This window comes from Salvelinus fontinalis, chromosome 18 (genome assembly GCF_029448725.1).
Source record: "Salvelinus fontinalis isolate EN_2023a chromosome 18, ASM2944872v1, whole genome shotgun sequence".
Lineage (NCBI taxonomy): Eukaryota > Metazoa > Chordata > Actinopteri > Salmoniformes > Salmonidae > Salvelinus > Salvelinus fontinalis.
This window is the reverse complement of record NC_074682.1, coordinates 48,924,042-48,944,520: the sequence shown is the minus strand read 5'-3', so window position 1 is coordinate 48,944,520 and position 20,479 is coordinate 48,924,042. Positions and strand designations below refer to the sequence as shown.

At 40.7% G+C, this 20,479-nt stretch overlaps 1 protein-coding gene across 2 annotated transcripts in view; it reads left to right on the top strand.

Annotated features, from left to right (window-relative positions):
* Positions 1 to 11,832, top strand: part of LOC129815688 (alpha-1-syntrophin-like) — a 119,199-nt gene extending 107,367 nt beyond the window's left edge. Inside the window, exons 4-8 of one of the 2 annotated variants that reach the window (XM_055869720.1) lie at positions 2,203 to 2,392; positions 4,515 to 4,636; positions 6,830 to 7,026; positions 8,261 to 8,448; positions 8,924 to 11,832. In XM_055869720.1, coding sequence (XP_055725695.1) covers positions 2,203 to 2,392; positions 4,515 to 4,636; positions 6,830 to 7,026; positions 8,261 to 8,448; positions 8,924 to 9,016 — 790 coding nt within the window. In that variant the 3' untranslated portion in view covers positions 9,017 to 11,832. Of the gene's footprint in view, positions 1 to 2,202; positions 2,393 to 4,505; positions 4,637 to 6,829; positions 7,027 to 8,260; positions 8,449 to 8,923 lie in introns of both variants that reach the window. The other variant, XM_055869719.1, reaches the window with a different exon arrangement.
* The last annotated feature ends 8,647 nt before the right edge of the window (positions 11,833 to 20,479 follow it).

The following is a 20,479-nucleotide window of genomic DNA, read 5'->3' as shown; positions in this document are numbered from 1 at the left end:
AAGTAATACACTGCAGGTAGGCCTATATGAATTGTGAATAATGAAGTAATACACTGCAGGTAGGCCTATATGAATAATGAAGTAATACACTGCAGGTAGGCCTATATGAATTGTGAATAATGAAGTAATACACTGTAGGTAGCCCTATATGAATAATGAAGTAATACACTGCAGGTAGCCCTATATGAATAATGAAGTAATACACTGCAGGTAGGCCTGTATGAATAATGAAGTAATACACTGCAGGTAGGCCTATATGAATAATGAAGTAATACACTGCAGGTAGGCCTATGTGAATTGTGAATAATGAAGTAATACACTGCAGGTAGGACTATATGAATTGTGAATAATGAAGTAATACACTGCAGGTAGGACTATATGAATTGTGAATAATGAAGTAATACACTGTAGGTAGCCCTATATGAATAATGAAGTAATACACTGCAGGTAGCCCTATATGAATTGTGAATAATGAAGTAATACACTGTAGGTAGCCCTATATGAATAATGAAGTAATACACTGCAGGTAGCCCTATATGAATAATGAAGTAATACACTGCAGGTAGCCCTATATGAATAATGAAGTAATACACTGCAGGTAGGCCTGTATGAATTGTGAATAATGAAGTAATACACTGCAGGTAGGCCTATATGAATAATGAAGTAATACACTGCAGGTAGGCCTATATGAATTGTGAATAATGAAGTAATACACTGTAGGTAGCCCTATATGAATAATGAAGTAATACACTGCAGGTAGGCCTATATGAATAATGAAGTAATACACTGCAGGTAGGCCTATGTGAATTGTGAATAATGAAGTAATACACTGCAGGTAGGACTATATGAATTGTGAATAATGAAGTAATACACTGCAGGTAGGACTATATGAATTGTGAATAATGAAGTAATACACTGTAGGTAGCCCTATATGAATAATGAAGTAATACACTGCAGGTAGCCCTATATGAATTGTGAATAATGAAGTAATACACTGTAGGTAGCCCTATATGAATAATGAAGTAGTACACTGCAGGTAGCCCTATATGAATAATGAAGTAATACACTGCAGGTAGGCCTGTATGAATTGTGAATAATGAAGTAATACACTGCAGGTAGGCCTATATGAATAATGAAGTAATACACTGCAGGTAGGCCTATATGAATAATGAAGTAATACACTGCAGGTAGGCCTATATGAATTGTGAATAATGAAGTAATACACTGCAGGTAGGCCTATATGAATTGTGAATAATGAAGTAATACACTGTAGGTAGGCCTATATGAATAATGAAGTAATACACTGCAGGTAGGCCTATATGAATTGTGAATAATGAAGTAATACACTGCAGGTAGGCCTATATGAATAATGAAGCAATACACTGCAGGTAGGCCTATATGAATAATGAAGTAATACACTGCAGGTAGGCCTATATGAATAATGAAGTAATACACTGCAGGTAGGCCTATATGAATAATGAAGTAATACACTGCAGGTAGGCCTATATGAATTGTGAATAATGCAAAAGCGTGACGCAAAAGCTTCACGAGTAGATAATTTAGAAACCTTCTATGGACGGGCTACTTGGCTAATGCACGGCCAGGATAAAAAAGACACCCAACACATTGCTGTTGAACCCGCCTTCATTATAGTAGGGTTAGGGTCGTTTTTTAAACAAATGAAACAGAGAAGAAAAATTGTTACAGGAAAATAACTTAAATGTTTCTAAATATGAGAGTCACTGGATTATCTCATCTCTCGTTCCATGATGGGCATATAGCCTACATGTATATATATATATATATATATTTTTTTTTTTTCTTTTTTTACATACATCCACAATAACAACAGAAGCGTCGCAGCTGGATAGGCTGCACTTCCATTGTCAAAGTCCATGCCATAACCAACTGGGTTACTACTAAAACCAGCTTTGTCCAGAGGTAAAGGAGAGGAGAATTTTAATAGGATGTACATTTATTTGACACAGGAGGCAAGCTAATTGACCCTCCTCAACTTCAAGGGTCATCAAAATGGATTTTAGTGCATTCTCCAGGGAGCTGACCACAGCTAACACTGTTTTCTTGTGTTCGTCTCTCCCCTTTCTCTCCTTACCTCTTTTCTCCATGTCTCTCACTTCACCCCCCTCTCTCTTTCTGGCCCCTCTCTCCCCCTTTCCCGCTCCTTTTCTCCCCTCCACACAGGTACTTTGAGGTGATCTCGTCCAGCAGAAAGAGCTCGGTGTTCCTGAGGGCCAAGGACCCTGCCATGGCCCAGTCCTGGTATAACGCCATCCAAGCCGGGGTTTCGGCCCTGGTGCCCCGAGTCAGGGATGAGCTGAGGGCCATGCAGGCGGGCCTGGAGGTCAAACACATGGGATGGATCACTGAACAGGTACAAAGAGTCAAAGGTCAAATGTGAGTTTGTGTTAGGCTTTTTTATGGCAGCCTGCCCTGGGTTCAAATAATAACTTTGAGCATTTGCTTTAGACTTCCTGGAGTCCCAGGTGGGCGAGTCTTTGTACTTTCGGGACTTTTCGCAACAGACAAGCTCAATCAAGCACTGATAAAGTATTTGAAATTATTTGAAATAGTATTTGATCCCAGGTCTTGGCGCAATTATTTCTTTATTTGTTAGTTTTGACAAATGGTAAAAACCGAACTAAGACAGGCCTCTCTATTGGCTAGTCAGCTAATGTGTCTCTTTTTTCAGTTCTGCCCACAAATATTCTATGGTTTTGAGGTCAGGGCTTTGTGATGGCCACTCCAATACCTTGACTTTGTTGTCCTTTAGCCATTTTGCCACAACTTTGGAAGTATGCTTGGGGCCATTGTCCATTTGGAAGACCCATTTTCGACCAAGCTTTAACTTCCTGACAGATGTCTTGAGATGTTGCTTCAATATATCCACATCATTTTCCTCCCTCATGATGCCATCTATTTTGTGAAGTGCACCAGTCCCTCCTACAGCAAAGCACCCCCACAACTTGATGCTGCCACCCCCGTGCTTCACGGTTGGGATGGTGTTCTTCGGCTTGCAAGCGTCCCCTGTTTTCCTCCAAACATAACGATGGTCATTATGGTCAAACAGTTCTATTTTTGTTTCATCAGACCAGAGGACATTTCTCCAAAAAGTATGATCTTTGTCCCCATGTGCAGTTGCAAACCGTAGTCTGGCTTTTTTATGGTGGTTTTGGAGCAGTGGCTTCTTCCTTGCTGAGCGGCCTTTCAGGTTATGTCGATATAGGACTTGGGATATAGATACTTTTGTACCTGTTTCCTCCAGCATCTTCACAAGGTCCTTTGTTGTTGTTCTGGGATTGATTTTCACATTTCGGGCACCAAAGTACATTCATCTCTAGGAGACAGAACGCGTCTCCTTCCTGAGCGGTATGACGGCTGCGTGGTCCCATGGTGTTTATACTTGCGTACTATTGTTTGTACAGATGAGCGTGGTATCTTCAGGCATTTGGATATTGCTCCCAAGGATGAACCAGACTTGTGGAGGTCTACAATTTTCTTTCTGAAGTCTTGGCTGATTTCTTTTGATTTTCCCATGATGTCAAGCAAAGAGGCACTGATTTTGAAGGTAGGTCCTGAAATACATCTACAGGTACACCTCCAATTGACTCAAATGATGTCAATTAGACTATAAGAAGCTTCTAAAGCCATAAAGCCAAAGACATAATTTTCTGGAATTTTCCAAATTGTTTAAACGCACAGTCAACTTAGTGTATGGAAACTTCTGACCCACTGGAATTGTGATACAGTGAATTATAAGTGAAATAATCTGTCTGTAAACAATTGTTGGAAAAATTATTTGTGTCATGCACAAAGTATATGTCCTAACCAACTTGCCAAAACTATAGTTTGTTAACAAGAAATTTGTGGAGTGGATAAAAAACTAGTTTTAATGACTCCAACCTAAGTGTATTTAAACTTCCAACTTCAACTGTACATATTGTTGAAAAGCCAACAACAAAGACAACAATGTCTAAAACCCTTTGATGGACAGAACAGGATCTTTATAGACTTACAAGACATTGAATTTTCCAAGAAAATATTTCTGTTCATGTTTTTAATTGTCCTTGCCAACTGCGAATTCTGACAAATAGACATTCTTTGGAATGAAAAGAGCCAAATGTGAACCTACTGATCAAATAGTCACTAACAAGACACTCATTGGTATGCTTCAGGAGAAATTATGTTACACATTTTCCCCGCTTGTACTTCAGTATGGAATTGAAATCAATATTTGATGTTAATATTTGATGTTAACCTTTTGTCAAGGAGGTATTTAAATATGTGACAGTGTGTGCATTACATTCATAGGGATGTGTAAATATGTTGTGATATGAGTCATTAAAAGTGTTTGGGTGTGGGCCTGTCTCTGTGTGTATGTTTGTGTGTGTCTGTCTGTGTGTGTATGTTTGTGTGTGTGTGTGTGTGTGTGTGTGTGTGCGTGTGTCTGTCTGTGTATGTGTCTATTTCTCCTCCTTTCCCTCAAGGCGACCCAGGGTCCAGAGAGACCGGTGCTGGCTCTGCTGACTGAGAGAGACCTGCTGCTGTACCCCACCCTACCTGACAGTAAAGACGGCATCAACAGCCCAGCCAAGAGCCACCCGCTTATCACAACCAGGTAGGTTCAACACAATAAAACTGATGCACTGCACTTAGACCAGACGGTTGAATATCTTTCAAAAGCAGCTAGTCAAATAGCCATTTTCACCAAACTGTCTCCATTGATGGGTGAGTTTAGTCCATGAAAAGGAGCAGTATATCTAATATTGTCTATTTCTAGGCTGCTAAATGCTTTTTAGCCTATACAACCTCACACCAGCCCCCCAAAAAGCAGCCTTTTCTTAAAGCTCTTAAGCCTTGTTCACACTGCAGGCCTTAATGCTCAAATCAGTTTTGTTTTTCAAAATCCGTTTTGGAATACTGACTGTCCAAACAGCAACTTACAAGTGACCAAATCGGATTTGTGTGTTCAGACAGCAGTCATTTGCTAACATGGCAACGCTAATTGTCATAGTAACATCGGGTGTGCATGCACAGGGGTGTAGGCTGATTGGTGATAGTGCTCTCGCTTCTTATCACTCAGAAGTTATGTAGCATGCTAAGGTGACAACAACGCCTGTCAGGGATGTTTCCCAGTTGCTTTGAATGTTCAAAATTATAGTGTAAGAACACTTTTAAAGCCTCAAAGGATAAGATGATCCAACTTTCAAAACAAGTCATTTTTGGCTAGCCAAGGCAGGCAACTAGCTAGCTAGGTAGCTGTTCAGCTTTCTAGCACATTCACTCATTTGTTTGTTAACAATTAACAAGCTAATCATGTTCCTGTAAAACTGTCAGCAGAGTAGCTAGCAAGCAACAAGATACTGTATGTCAAATATCAGTCTAAAAACCACTTGAGGGCAAATAAATCAGATTTGACTGTTCAGACACAAGTCGCATGGCCAGGAATCAGATTTGTTTCTAACTTCAAACCACCTACGAAGATGGTTTGAAATGTGGCTTCAAATATCAGATTCCATGTGCGTTGTGGCTGTTCAGACTGCAGGAAAAAGAACAGATCAGATTTGAATCACTTCAAACTTCCAATGTGAACACTGCTTTAATGCTCTCTTAAAGGAGTGAGCAATGGAAATGGCTATGGTGGCTATATTTGATTTGCCAGTGCAAATAATGCAGTTGTAACGGATGTGAAATGGCTAGCTAGTTAGCGGGTACGCGCTCGTAGCATTTCAATCAGTTACGTCACTTGCTCTGAAACCTAGAAGTAGTGTTGCCCCTTGCTCTGCAAGGGCCGTGGCTTTTGTGGAGCGATGGGTAACGACGCTTCTTGGGTGACTGTTGTTGATGTGTGCAGAGGGTCCCTGGTTCGCACCGTGTCGGGGCGAAGGGACGGTTTAAAGTTATACTGTTACATTGGTGCCGTGACCCGGATCACTGGTTGCTACGGAAAAGGAGGAGGTTGAAAGGGGGGTGAGTGTAACAGATTTGAAATGGCTAGCTAGTTAGCGGGTACGCGCCAGTAGCGTTTCAATCAGTTACGTCACTTGCTCTGAAACCTAGAAGTAGTGTTGCCCCTTGCTCTGCAAGGGCCGTGGCTTTTGTGGAGCGATGGGTAACGACGCTTCGTGGGTGACTGTTGTTGATGTGTGCAGAGGGTCCCTGGTTCGCGCCCGTGTTATACTGTTACACAGTCAGAACTTGCAGATACATCATACAAATATTAACGAAAAGACACGTAGAAAGGTTTAACCCTTTAAGGTTTTATAACTTTAAGTCTAAGCCGTTGGGGAGGTGGGGTTCTAAGCTGACATATGGAATTGTTTTAAGATGGTCATACTATGGATCATTTAGCTATTTGATTTAGAATTTTAGGACCCCTTGAGGTATAAAATATTGAATTTGGCCTTTACTTACTAGCCCAGAGAAACGCATTGAATAACATGAATAAATGGCAAAAATTACAGTCAAAAAATAAATAATAAGGAACACGGTTTTGCAGTGTTGGTCGTCTAGGAGATATAAGAACGCTCAGGAAATATACAGTAGCAGACAAAAGATTGGACACACCTACTCATTCCAGAGTTTTTCTTTATTTGTACTATTTTCTACATTGTAGAATAATAGTGAAGACATTAAACTATGAAATAACATATGGAATCATGTTTTAACCAATAAAGTGTTAATACAAAATATATTTTATATTTGAGATTCTTCAAAGTAGCCACTCTTTGCCTTGATGACAGCTTTGCACACTTTTCTCTCTTCCAACCTCTTACCACCTTTCCCCTCTATTCCTTCCCGTCTCCTCCAGACTGGTCCACTCAGGACCGGGGAAAAGCTCTCCCCTCCTGGACTCGGAGCTCTCCTTTGGGCTGCGCACCGGCACCAAGCAGGGCGTGGAGACCCACTTGTTCCGGGTGGACTCGGCCAAGGAGCTTTCGGCCTGGACCCACATGCTGGTGGACGGCTGCCACAACGCTGCCGAGCTCATCCAGGAAGTCACCACAGGTATAGATACAGGAGTAGCAGATTAAGTTAGCCCACTGGGGGAGTTAACGCGAGTCTTTAGATCTCAGACAAGGTTCCAGGTCGGGAAGGAGGAGCCTCTGCCAAGTTAGCCTACTGAGCTAATGCATGAGCTCGGGAAGCTAACACAAGTCTTCAGGTCTCTGACAGGGTTTCAATGCAGAACCATGCTCGCGTGATGAGGGGTCTGAGAAGGTCGCGTTAGGGCTACGTGGACTTTTCCATTAATTCAATGAATGTTAATTCCCTTATTGAAAAGGAATTGAACCCATATCTAATGTCAAATAATATGCCAGGTCCCACTTAATCAAAACAAACAGCTACAAAATACTACATACAGGGCCTTCAGAAGTCAACCTGTACTTTCAAAAACATTGTGAATGTTGATTGATAATCAAGTTAGTGCATGGTGTCACCTACAAGAGTGTGTCACTTTAGCGATGAATCGTTGCTGCAGCACAGGTGCTTTTTGGGGCGGCAGGTAGGCTAGTGGTTAGAGTGTTTGGGCCAGTAACCAAACGGTTGTTGGATCAAATCCCTGAGCTGACAAGATAAAAATCTGTTGTTCTGCCCTTGAACAAGGCAGTTAACCCACTGTTCCCCGGTAGGCCGTCATTGTAAATAAGAATTTGTTCTTAACTGACTTGCCTAGTTAAATCAAATAAAAATATTTATCTTTTGAATAGTTACATTTTACTGCTCCAACTGCAATAAATCATCATGAATGGCTGCAAGACAGCAGCAGATGGTCTAGCAAAGACCTACAGCAAGTATGCAGGTCTGGCTGTTTTAAATAGGGTAGTACTGCCCTCTGCTGGCGTTGTGGTGTGTTGCAACATAGTAACAATAAAAAGTCACTCATTGCATTCATGGGAAGCAGCCACATCTAAACTGCCTGAATCTACAAAATCAATTAAATCCAACTGACTGCATTCATATATTCACTGTGATAGAACAGATCAGTCAATCAACTACTGTACCTTTAGTATTCAGTGTTGTAAATGGAGTGGTGCAGAAACACAGGGCAACCTATAATCAGAACCTTTAGGGACAGTTTCCTGGACACAGATTAAACGTACTCCTGATCCTGGACTAAAAAGCAACAGAATCTCCATTGAGAATGCTTTTTGGTCGAGCGCTAGGCCTAGTCTATGTCTGGAAAAACCTGCCCTTAGTTACCAACCTTCCTAATGCCTGTATCTGTGGTCCCTGGCAGCCTGCAGCTGGAACGGGAAGGAGTGCAACCTGGGAGTGCACATCGACGAGGGCTTTAGCCTGTTCACTGAGGAGATGGGCATCAGAAAGACGGTGCTCCTCCAGCAACCCTTCGAGCGGCTGCGCATGTCCTCCGATGACGGTGTGCACATGATCTTCCTCGACTTTGGAGGGCCAGAGGCGGAGATTGTGAGTTGGATTGTTGACTTTGAGTGTTTTGCTTGGTGTTGGTTGATTGGTTGGTTTGTCTCTCTCTCTCTTTCTCTCTCTCTCTATTTCTCTCTCTCTCTCTCTCTCTCTCTCTCTCTCTCTCTCTCTCTCTCTCTCTCTCTCTCTCTTTCTCTTGCTTCTACTCTCTCTCTTTCTCTTGCTTTTACTCTCTCTTTCTCTCTCTCTCTCTCTCTCTCTCTTGCTTCTACTCTCTTTTTCTCTCTCTCTCTCTTTCTCTTGCTTCTACTCTATCTCTCTCTCTCTCTCGCTCTCTCTTGCTTCTACTCTCTCTCTCTTTCTCACTCTCTCTTTCAACAGAGTAGTCATTGTTTGCTGTGCTAACATACTCAACTATAACAACGTCAAAGGTGATGATGAACTTCTCTCTCTCTTCCCTCTGCCTCCCCCTTCCTCTCTCCCTCTCTCTTCCTCCTTTCCTCTTCCTCCCTTGCAGCAACTGGACCTCCACTCCTGCCCTAAGACCATGGTGTTCATCATCCACTCCTTCCTCTCTGCTAAGGTCAAGCGGCTAGGCCTGTTAGCATGATAACAGATTGACCTGCAACCCCTCTGCCAACCCTGAAAAACCACCAAACCACCGAAGCGTATTTACACAAAGCCATGACTCTAACGTTAGGAGGATGTGACGTCACTACAGAGGACATGATGTCACAGCTCTGTTTCAAACCGCCACCAAGCGGTTACAACAGACAGCATTGATATTACAAAAATCATGACGGCTTCGAAATTTGTTACAGAATTTTCAAATGTTACCTGCACTGTTTACTGATTGAATTTTTCAGAGAGGTTAGTGTTTTATCATCCTAAATTTACGTTATTTTTATGTTTTGGTCGCCATTTTGAGAAACATTATTTTATTTCTGCTATTAAGGATGTTTTCCAAGTGAGACATTTTGAGTGCAGCAAAAAGCCTTTTGAATCTCCCTGCATTTCTTTAGTAGATTCATAAATGTTTCCCATAGCCAATATCAACATGAAGATAAACTAAATGTCATAAAGCTGATTTAAAGTTAACCCCTAAATCCAAGTGTTTAGAAACGTATTATTGCCACTGTTTAGTAATTTCACTTAACAAAAACCCCACTCTCCAACTAACTTGAACGACCTTATGCATAAGAGTACTATGCCTTTGTATCGATACAATATATACATATTTTGACACTATAGACAGACACGAAGTTGACCCTGTAGATCATTTTGATGAAAGCTGGATGGAATAGTTGTAACATTGGTATTACCAGAGCCTGATAGCTGTAGGTGTTTGGACCTAGAAACCTGCTGTGCCCTCAGAAAGTATAACATTTTTTATAACTTGTTCCTCATTGTGTTGTGTTACAGCCTACATTAAAAATGGACTAAATAGATTTTTTTTCTCACCCATCTACACACAATTCCCCATAATGACAAAGTGAAAACATGTTTTTAGAAATGTTTGCAAATGTATTGAAATGCAGAAATATCTCATTTACATGAGTATTCACACCCATGAGCCACACTATATGTTAGAATCACCTTTGGCAGTGATTATAGCTGTGAGTCTTTCTGGGTAAGTCTAACAGCTTTGCACGCCTGGATTGTACAATATTTGCACATTATAATTGTTTTAATTCTACAAGCTCTGTCAAGTTGGTTGTTGATCATTGCTACACAGCCAGCCATTTTCAAGTCTTAACGTAACTTTAACCAGGCCACTCAGGATCCTTCCATGTTGTCTTGGTAAGCAACTCCAGTTTATATTTGGCCTTTTAGGTTATTGTCCTGCTGAAAGATGAATTTGTCTCCCAGTGTCTGTTGGAAAGCAGACTGAACCAGGATTTCCTTTAGGATTTTGCCTGTGCTTAGTAGCTCCATTGCAGAGGACAAGCATAATATGATTCAGCCACCACCATGCTTGAAGATGATATAAAAAGTGGTACTCAGTGAGTGGTTGTGTTGTATTTGCCCCAAACATAACGCTTTGTATATAGAACATAACATTACTTTATTTTCCAAGTGTTTTGCCGTGTTACTTTAGTGCCTTATTGCAAACAGGATGCATGTTTTGGAGTATTTGTATTCTGTACAGGCTTCCTTCTTTTCACGCTGTCATTTAGGTTAGTATTGTGGAGTAACTACAATGTTGTTGATCCCTCCTCAGTTTCTCCTACCACAGCCATTAAACTCTGTAACTGTTTTAAAGTCACCATTGTCCTCATGGTGAAATCCCTGAGCGGTTTCCTTCTAGGAAGGAAGCCTGTATCTTTGTAGTGACTGGGTGTATTGGCACACCATCCAAAGTGTAATTAATAACTTCACCATGCTCAAAGGGATGTAAAATTTCAGCTTTTTTACTTTTACCCATCTACCAATAGGTGCCCTTCTTTGCCAGGCATTGGAAAACCTCTGGTCTTTGTGGTTGAATATGTTTTTGAAATGCGCTGCTCAACTGAGGGACCTTACAGATAATTCAGTTTATGTGTGGGGTACAGAGATGAGGTCGTCATTCAAAAATCATGTTAAACACTATTATTGCACACAGAGTGAGTCCATGCAACTTATTATGTGACTTGTTAAGCACATTTGTACCCCTGAACTTATTTAGGCTTGTCATAACAAAGAGGTTGAATACTTATTGACTCAAGACATTTCAGCTTTTCATTTTCAACAAATTTGTGAACATTTCTAAAAACATAATTCCACTTTGACATTATGGGGTGTTGTGGGTAGGTCAGTGACACAACATCTCAATTTAATCCATTTTAAATTCAGGCTGTAACACAACAACATGTGGAAAAATTCAAGGGGTGTGAATACTTTCTGAAGGAACTGTATGTATATATTTAGGTCTGGATATAACATTATCAATTAATACATTGATAGTGTTTCATATTGAAACAGCAATGAGTTCTTAGAATATATGCAGCAGGTACTGAGCTGATATATTGAAACCGTCCCTACAAAGCTAGGTGAATTTGTCTTAACGACTACAGCCAAAATCACAGATGCATTTGAGAGATATCAGCTTGTTGTGGAGTAATGGTGTGGTTTTCATACAGCTTTAGTCTTTTTGTTATTGTGTGCATTTACAGAAATCATCGCAAACCAACTGAACATGAACAAAAATGGCATCTATATTTTACATGACAATTTGTTCAATTGCCCCCATTTCTTTTGTGTCAATGGGATTTCCACAATTCGTGGCCTTCTCTCTACAATCCTAAACAAACTTATATTAATATATTTCAAAACTAAAACTTTTTTGCTTTCAAGAATACAAATGTATATTCTTATTTAAACAAAAGGTGTGCCTTGCAGGGTTGTTTGTATATAAAAGTGTAATAAACTTTGTTAACTTTTACTGTTCTTTATTAGTAGATCCTTAGATTGTATTATTTTATTTAACATTTATTTTAACAGGGAAGACAAATTGAGAACTAGGTCTCTTCAAATGCGCACTGTTTAATAAAACCTAAATACACACACACACACACACACACACACACACACACACACACACACACACACACACACACACACACACACACACACACACACACACACACACACACACACACACACACACACACAGTGCATCTGGAACATTTTCAGAACCCTTCACTTTATCCACATCTTGTCACGTTACAGCCTTATTCAAAAATGCATTAAATAAAACAATTTCCTCATCAATCTATACACAATACCCCATAATGACAACGTGAAAACCGGTTCTAACATTTTTGCAAAAAACAAAAAAATGAAATACCTTATTAACAGAAGTATTCAGACCCTTTGATATGAGACTGGAAATTGACTTCAGGTGCATCCTGTTTCCATTGATCACCCTTGAGATGATTCTACAACTTTATTGGGGCCTGCCTGTGGTAAATTAAATTGATGGGTCATGATTTGGAAAGGCAAACACTGTCTATATAAGGTCTCACAGTTGACAGTGCATGTCAGAGCAAAAATCAAGCCATAAGGTCAAAGGAATTGTCCGTAGAGCTCCGAGACAGGATTCAAGGTCCCCAAGAACACAGTGGCCTCCATCATTCTTAATTGGAAGAAGTTTGGAACCACTAAGACTCTTCCTAGAGCTGGTCGCCTGGCCAAACTGAGCAACTGAGGGAGAAGGGCCTTGGTAAAGGAGGTGACCAAGAAACCGATGGTCACTCTGGCAGAGCTCCAGAGCTCCTCTGTGGAGATGGGAGAACCTTCCAGAAGGACAACCATCTCTGCAGTACTCCACCAAACAGGCCTTTACGGTAGAGTGGCCAGACAGGAAGCCACTCCTCAGCAAAAGGCACATAAAGGACTCTCAGACCATGAGAAACAAGATTCTCTAGTCTGATGAAACCAAGATTGAACACTTTGGCCTGAATGCCAACTGTCACGTCTGGAGGAATCCTGGCACCATCCCTTGGTGAAGCATGGTGGTGGCAGCATCATGCTGTGGGGATGTTTTTCAGCGGCAGGGACTGGGAGACTAGTCAGGATCGAGGGGAAAGATGACAGGAGCAAAGTACAGAGAGATCCTTGACGAAAACCTGCTCCAGAGCACTTTGAACCTCAGACTGGGATGAAGGTTCACCTTCCAACAGGACAACGAGACAGCAGGGTTTCAAACTGTAGAACCAAGTTCCTACATTTGAATATAAAAATGGATTTTATCAAACAAAACTATGCTACCTTTTATCTCTGGGAACCTCAGGATAACATATCAGAGCAATATTTTTGAATGTAAGTAAACAGCAAAAAAGAAACGTTCCTTTTTCAGGACCCTGTCTTTCAAAGATAATTTGTAAAAATCCAAATAACTTCACAGATCTTCATTGTAAAGGATTTAAACACTGTTTCCCATGCTTGTTCAATGAACCATTAACAATGAATGAACATTCACTTGTGGCACGGTTTAAGACACTAACAGCTTATAGACGGTAGGCAATTAAGGTCAGTTATGAAACTTAGGACACTAAAGAGGCCTTTCTACTGACTCTGAAAAACATCAAAGGAAAGATGCCCATGGTCCCTGCTCATCTGCGTGAATGTGTTTTAGGCATACTGCAAGAAGGCATGAGGACTGCAGATGTGGCCAGGGCAATAACTTGCAATGTCCGTACTGTGAGACGCCTAAGACAGAGCTACAGGGAGACAGGATGGACAGCTGATCGTCCTCGCAGTGGCAGACCACATGTAACAACACCTGCATCAGATCGGTACATCCGAATATCACACCAGCGGGACAGGTACATGATGGCAACAACAACTACCCGAGCTACACCAGGAATGCACAATCCCTCCATCAGTGCTCAGACTCCTCAATAGGCTGAGAGATGCTGAATTGAGGGTTTGTAGGCCTGTTGTAAGGCAGATCTTCACCAGACATCACAGGCAACAATGTCGCCTATGGGTACAAACCCACCATCGCTGGACCAGACAGGACTGGCAAAAAGGGCTCTTCACTGACGAGTTGCGGTTTTTTCTCACCTGGGGTGATGGTCGGATTCACGTTTATCATCGAATGAATGAGCGTTACACAGAGGCCTGTACTCTGGAGCGGGATCGAGGTGGAGCATCCATCATGGGCTGGGGCGGTGTGTCACAGGATCATCGGACTGAGCTTGTTATCATTGCAGGCAATCTCAATGCTCTGTGTTACAGGGAAGACATCCTCCTCCCTCATGTGGTACCCTCCTGCAGGCTCAACCTGACATGACCCTCCAGCATGACACTGCCACCAGTTATACTGCTCGTTCTGTGCGTGATTTTGTGCAAGACAGGAATGTCAGTGTTCTGCCATGGCCAGCGAAGAGCCCGGATCTCAATCCCATTGAGCACGTCTGGGACCTGTTGGATCGGAGGGTGAGGGCTAGCTCCATTCCCCCCAGAAATGTCCGGGAACTTGCAGGTGCCTTGGTGGAAGAGTGGAGTAACATCTCACAGCAAGAACTGGCAAATCTGGTGCAGTCCATGAGGAGGAGATGCACTGCAGTACTTCATGCAGCTGGTGGCCACACCAGATACTGACTGAAACTTTTGATTTTGAAACCCCCCCCCCCCCTTTGTTCAGGGACACATTATTCAATTTCTGTTAGTCACATGTGTCACGTTCCTGACCTGTTTTCTTTTGTCTTGTATTTATTTAGTTGGTCAGGGCGTGAGTTGGGTGGGTTTGTCTATGTGTGATTTTCTATGTTGGGAGGTTTGTGTTCGGCCGGGTATGATTCTCAATCAGAGGCAGCTGTCAATCGTTGTCCCTGATTGAGAATCATACTTAGGCAGCCTGGGTTTCACGTGTGTTTTGTGGGTGACAAAATCAACAAACGTGACAAAACCGAAACAGTTCCTGTGTCAGGTTTTTTGCCACACAGGACTGTTTCGGTTTTGTCACGTTTGTTGGTTGTTTTGTATTTTGAAGTGTTTTGTTGACTTTCAGTAAATAATGAACACTAACCACTCTGCGTTTTGGTCCTCTCCTTCTGTCAGCGAGGACAGCCGTTACAACATGTCTGTGGAACTTGTTTAGTTTATGTCTCAGTTGTTGAGTCTTGTTATGTTCGTACAAATATTTACACATGTTAAGTTTGCTGAAAATAAACGCAGTTGACAGTGAGAGGACGTTTCTTTTTTTGCTGAGTTTTTATTGATACATTCACCTCTGAAGGTAATAAACCAGTTGCTGTGATAAAAGCGTTGTGTTGTTGTGCAGTCTCCTCGAACAGTTGCAAGGTATTTTCACACTGTAATAGCTACTGTAAATTGGACATATCAGTTTGATTAACAATCATTTAAGATTTCTGCCCATATAAGACATGTCTATGTCCTGGAACGTTTGCTGTTACTTACAACGTCATTCTAGTCACATTAGCGCACGTTAGCAACAACCGTTCCGGTTTAGGGACACCGATCCCATTAATGATAAGAAAAGGCAGATAACCAAAACAGGAGAAGCGTACTGAACGTGAACAAAACCAATACCTCCTGATAACTGAGGGCTACATAAAGGGAGAGTAATCAAGGTAATGATGATTACCAGGACCGGTGGTTAGTAGACCGGCGACGTTGAGCAGGGGAGCGCTAGTAGACATGACAGCAGGGAACACGTTCGATTGGAGAACCATCTAATGAGTGAACATATAGTTCATCTGAAACCTTTTTACGAGAGTTTAAAAACAACGTGTTTTAAAATCAGCAAGGGATTCCTGCATTGAAATATAATGTGACTGTAGTTTTTACACAGCCAGATCAGCAGTCGGGGCAATAGCCTGCATAATACTATCATCCGCATATAGATCAAGTTTACAATTCTTAACAGATTGACCAATGGTGTTTACGTAAATAGTGAAGAGAACAGGTCCCAAAATCAACCCCTCTGGTACACCTTTATGTGCTTCAAGAAATGTACACTTCACCCCATCAATCACAATGGACTGAGTTCTGTCACTAAGATAATCATTAAACCAAGTAGGAGTCAGAGCTCAGGCCTATCGAGGACAACTTGTTCAATAAAATAGCATGATCAACAGTATCAAAATCTTTTGACAGGTCCACAAACAAAGCAGAACATTTCATTGTAGTGTCTAAACCTGTGACAAGATCATTAACAACTTTCTTCCTAGGTTTTTTCTTCCTAGGTTTTGGCCTTTCTAGGGAGTTTTTCCTAGCCACCGTGCTTCTACACCTGCATTCTAGCTGTTTGGGGTTTTAGGCTGGGTCTCTGTACAGCACTTCGAGATATTAGCTGATGTACGAAGGGCTATATAAAATACACTTGATTGATTGATTGATTGAACAACTAAAGTGGCCACTGTAATAGTATTGTACTATGCCCAGGACTAAACCCTGATTGATTTGCATTCAAAATACTAATGATTAAGATCACTACTATCCCCGTCCTTTTGGAGTGGCAGCACAAGAGCTGATTTCCAGACTTTTGGAATATTTCCTGATAACAATGTGAAATAAAAAATGTGGGTTAATTAGCCAAGCATGATGGGCGCAGCACACTTAAGCAGACCAGGATTCCTGTAGACTTCTTGTTGTCTATTGCTTAGCAAAGCATCCAAGACTAAAAGAAAAGCTTTGAATATAATTTCTCTGATCATTCATCAAGTTTCTCCTATCAGCATCCAGCCCAATAGGCTTAGAAGTTCAAAGAGATAGCCCGCTGAAATCAAATGGTGATTCAATACATCAATGATGGCACTTTTTATTCGTAATGTGTCTGAATTAATTTGATGTGGCAGAGAGGAGGAAGTAGAACCCTTCAGGGATTTGACAGTTTTCCAGAATTTAGCGGGTTCCAATTACAATCCGAAAGAGCGATTAAATAATAATCAGATTTATCCTTTCTGATTTGTCTTACACAATGATTCCTCAGTTGCTTAAAAGTTTGCTAGTGCATGCCTAACCCTGTGTTCCTGGCCTTGACCCAAGCATCATCTCTTTTATGAATGACTTCTGATATTTCCAGTGTACCAGGCATTCTACCTTTAACCCTTCATTTTTTGAAGGAAGCATGATTATTCACAATAGTATTGAAGACATCTGCAAAAAAGCTCTGTTAAATCAGGTTCAGGGATAGCTGAAATAAAATCAAGGTCACTAAAAAAAATAAAGTTTTTAAAGTTCCTCTTGGTGATGACACGAAGCTTTGGTTTGTGTACTCTCACATCTCTAACACAAAACAACTTGGCAATGGTCACTAATGCCTTGGGCAAAGACACAAGTTGAAACATGTTTCTCTGGCGTATTCTTTAAAATAATATCAATCAGAGACAAAAGGCTTAAAGATGGGTGGCTCAAATTTTTGGTCAAGGGAAATAGATTTCAGTAAAGAGACAGATAATTGTTTTTTGTATAAGAATGGCCACTCCACCCCCTCTACCCTGTCTGTCATCTCTGAACACAATATAACACTCAATATTAATGTCAGAGTACAGAATGTCCCCAGAGATCCACATTTCAGTCAATACCAGAATGTCTGGATTCATCAGCATAGCCCAGATCTTGATGTAATCCAGTTAAGGACCCAAGTCCTTTATGATTTTTTAAAGTCATATGGAGTAGAGGTCGACCGATTATGATTTTTTAAAGTCATATGGACTAGAGGTCGACCGATTATGATTTTTTAAAGTCATATGGAGTAGAGGTCGACCGATTATGATTTTTTTTTAATCATATGGACTAGAGGTCGACCGATTATGATTTTTTTAAAGTCATATGGAGTAGAGGTCGACCGATTATAATTTTTTCAATCATATGGAGTAGAGGTCGACCGATTATCATTTTTTAAAAGTCAAATGGACTAGAGGTCGACCGATAATGATTTTTTTAAAGTCATATGGACTAGAGGTCGACCGATTATGATTTTTTAAAGTCATATGGAGTAGAGGTTCGACCGATTATGATTTTTTTAAATCATATGGACTAGAGGTCGACCGATTATGATTTTTTTAAAGTCATATGGAGTAGAGGTCGACCGATTATGATTTTTTCAATCATATGGAGTAGAGGTCGACCGATTATGATTTTTTAAAGTCATATGGACTAGAGGTCGACCGATTATGATTTTTTTAAAGTCATATGGAGTAGAGGTCGACCGATTATGATTTTTTTAAAGTCATATGGACTAGAGGTCGACCGATTATGATTTTTTTAAAGTCATATGGACTAGAGGTCGACCGATTATGATTTTTTTAAAGTCATATGGACTAGAGGTCGACCGATTATGATTTTTTTAAAGTCATATGGACTAGAGGTCGACCGATTATGATTTTTCAACACCGATAGCGATACCGATTATTGGAGGACCAAAAAAGCCGATACTTATTAATCAGACTATTTTATTTATTTATTTATTTGGAATAATGACAATTACAACAATACTGAATGAGCACTTTTATTTTAATTTAATATAATACATCAATAAAATAAATTTAGCCTCAAATAAATAATGAAACATGTTCAATTTGGTTTAAATAATGCAAAAAAAAAGTGTTGATAAAGAAAGTAAAAGTGCAATATGTGCCATGTAAAAAAGCTAACGTTTCAGTTCCTTGCTCAGAACATGAGAGCATATGAAAGCTGGTGGTTCCTTTTAACATGAGTCTTCAATATTCCCAGGTAAGAAGTTTTAGGTTGTAGTTATTATAGAAATATTTCATAGAAATATTTTTCTCTATACCATTTGTATTTCATATACCTTTGACTATTGGATGTTCTTATAGGCACTTTAGTATTGCCAGTGTAACAGTATAGCTTCCGTCCCTCTCCTCGCTCCTACCTGGGCTCGAACCAGGAACACATCGACAACAGCCACCCTCGAAGCATCGTTACCCATCGCTCCACAAATGCCGCGGCCCTTGCAGAGCAAGGGGAACAACTACTTCAAGGACTCAGAGCGAGTGACGTCACCGATTGAACCGCTATTAGTGTGCACCCAGCTAACTACCTAGCCATTTCACATCGGTTACACGAGCCTAATCTCGGGAGTTGATAGGCTTGAAGTCATAAACAGCTCAAAGCATTGCGAAGAGCTGCTGGCAAAACGCATGAAAGTGCTGTTTGAATTAATGCGTACGAGCCTGCTGCTGCCTACCATCGCTCAGTCAGACTGCTGTATCAAATATCAAATCATAGACTTAATTATAACATAACACACAGAAATACGAGCCATTAATATGGTCGAATCCAGAAACTATAATTTCAAAAACAAAACGTTTAATCTTTCAGTGAAATACGGAACCGTTACGTATTTTATCTAACGGGTGGCATCCCTAAGTCTAAATATTGCTGTTACATTGTACAACCTTCAATGTTATGTCATAATTATGTACAATTCTGGCAAATTAATTACGGTCTTTGTTAGGAATAAATGGTCTTCACACAGTTCGCAACGAGCCAGGCGCCCCAAACTGCTGCATATACCCTGACTGCTTGCACGGAACGCAAGAAAAGTGACATAATTTCCCTAGTTAAAAGAAATTAATGTCAGCAGGCAATATTAACTAAATATGCAGGTTTAAAAATATATACTTGTGCATTGATTTTAAAGAAAGGCATTGATGTTTATGGTTAAGTACACATTGGTGCAACGACAGTGCTTCTTCGCAAATGCGCTTGTTAAATCATCACCCGTTTGGCGAAGTAGGCTGTGATTCGATGATAAATTAACAGGCACCACATCGATTATATGCAACGCAGGACACGCTAGATAAACTAGTAATATCATCAACCATGTGTAGTTAACTAGTGATTATGTTAAGATTGATTGTTTTTTATAAGATAAGTTTAATGCTAGCTAGCAACTTACCTTGGCTTCCCTCGCGTAACAGGTAGTCAGTATGCCACGCAGGCTCCTCGTGGAGTGCAATGTAAGGCAGGTGGTTAGAGCGTTGGACTAGTAACCAGAAGGTTGCAAGATCAAATCCCTGAGCTGACAAAGTAAAAATCGGTCGTTCTGCCCCTGAACAAGGCAGTTAACCCACTGTTCCTAGGCCGTCATTGAAAATAAGAATGTGTTCTTAACTGACTTGCCTAGTTAAATAAAGGTAAACATTTTTTTTAAATCGGCCACAATCGGTGTCCAAAAATACAGATTACCGATTGTTATGAAAACTTGAAATCGGCCCTAATTAATCGGCCATTCCAATTAATCGGTCGACCTCTAATATGGATTCTCCAACTCAAACAAGCTATGTTCAATAGATGGTTGCAGGCCCTGCCTGATGGTTGATATTGATGTAGTTGCTATGGCTATAAGATTGTATAGCACTGCACCATTTGGTCTATCCCTATTAGTAATAGAAGGAGTAGAAATGGGAATTACTTTCCCACCGTTAGCATCATAGGGCCTGAGGCTGCAGCCAATGTCAATAGGAACCCTCAGAGTAACCAATGATGGGATGTTATAAACTGACGTACATGGGCTTTGGTTGCTATCGAGCAACAGCCCAAGCCTTCTATGTGATTTGAAAACCGAGGGGGTATTCAAGTTTATGGAATTCACATT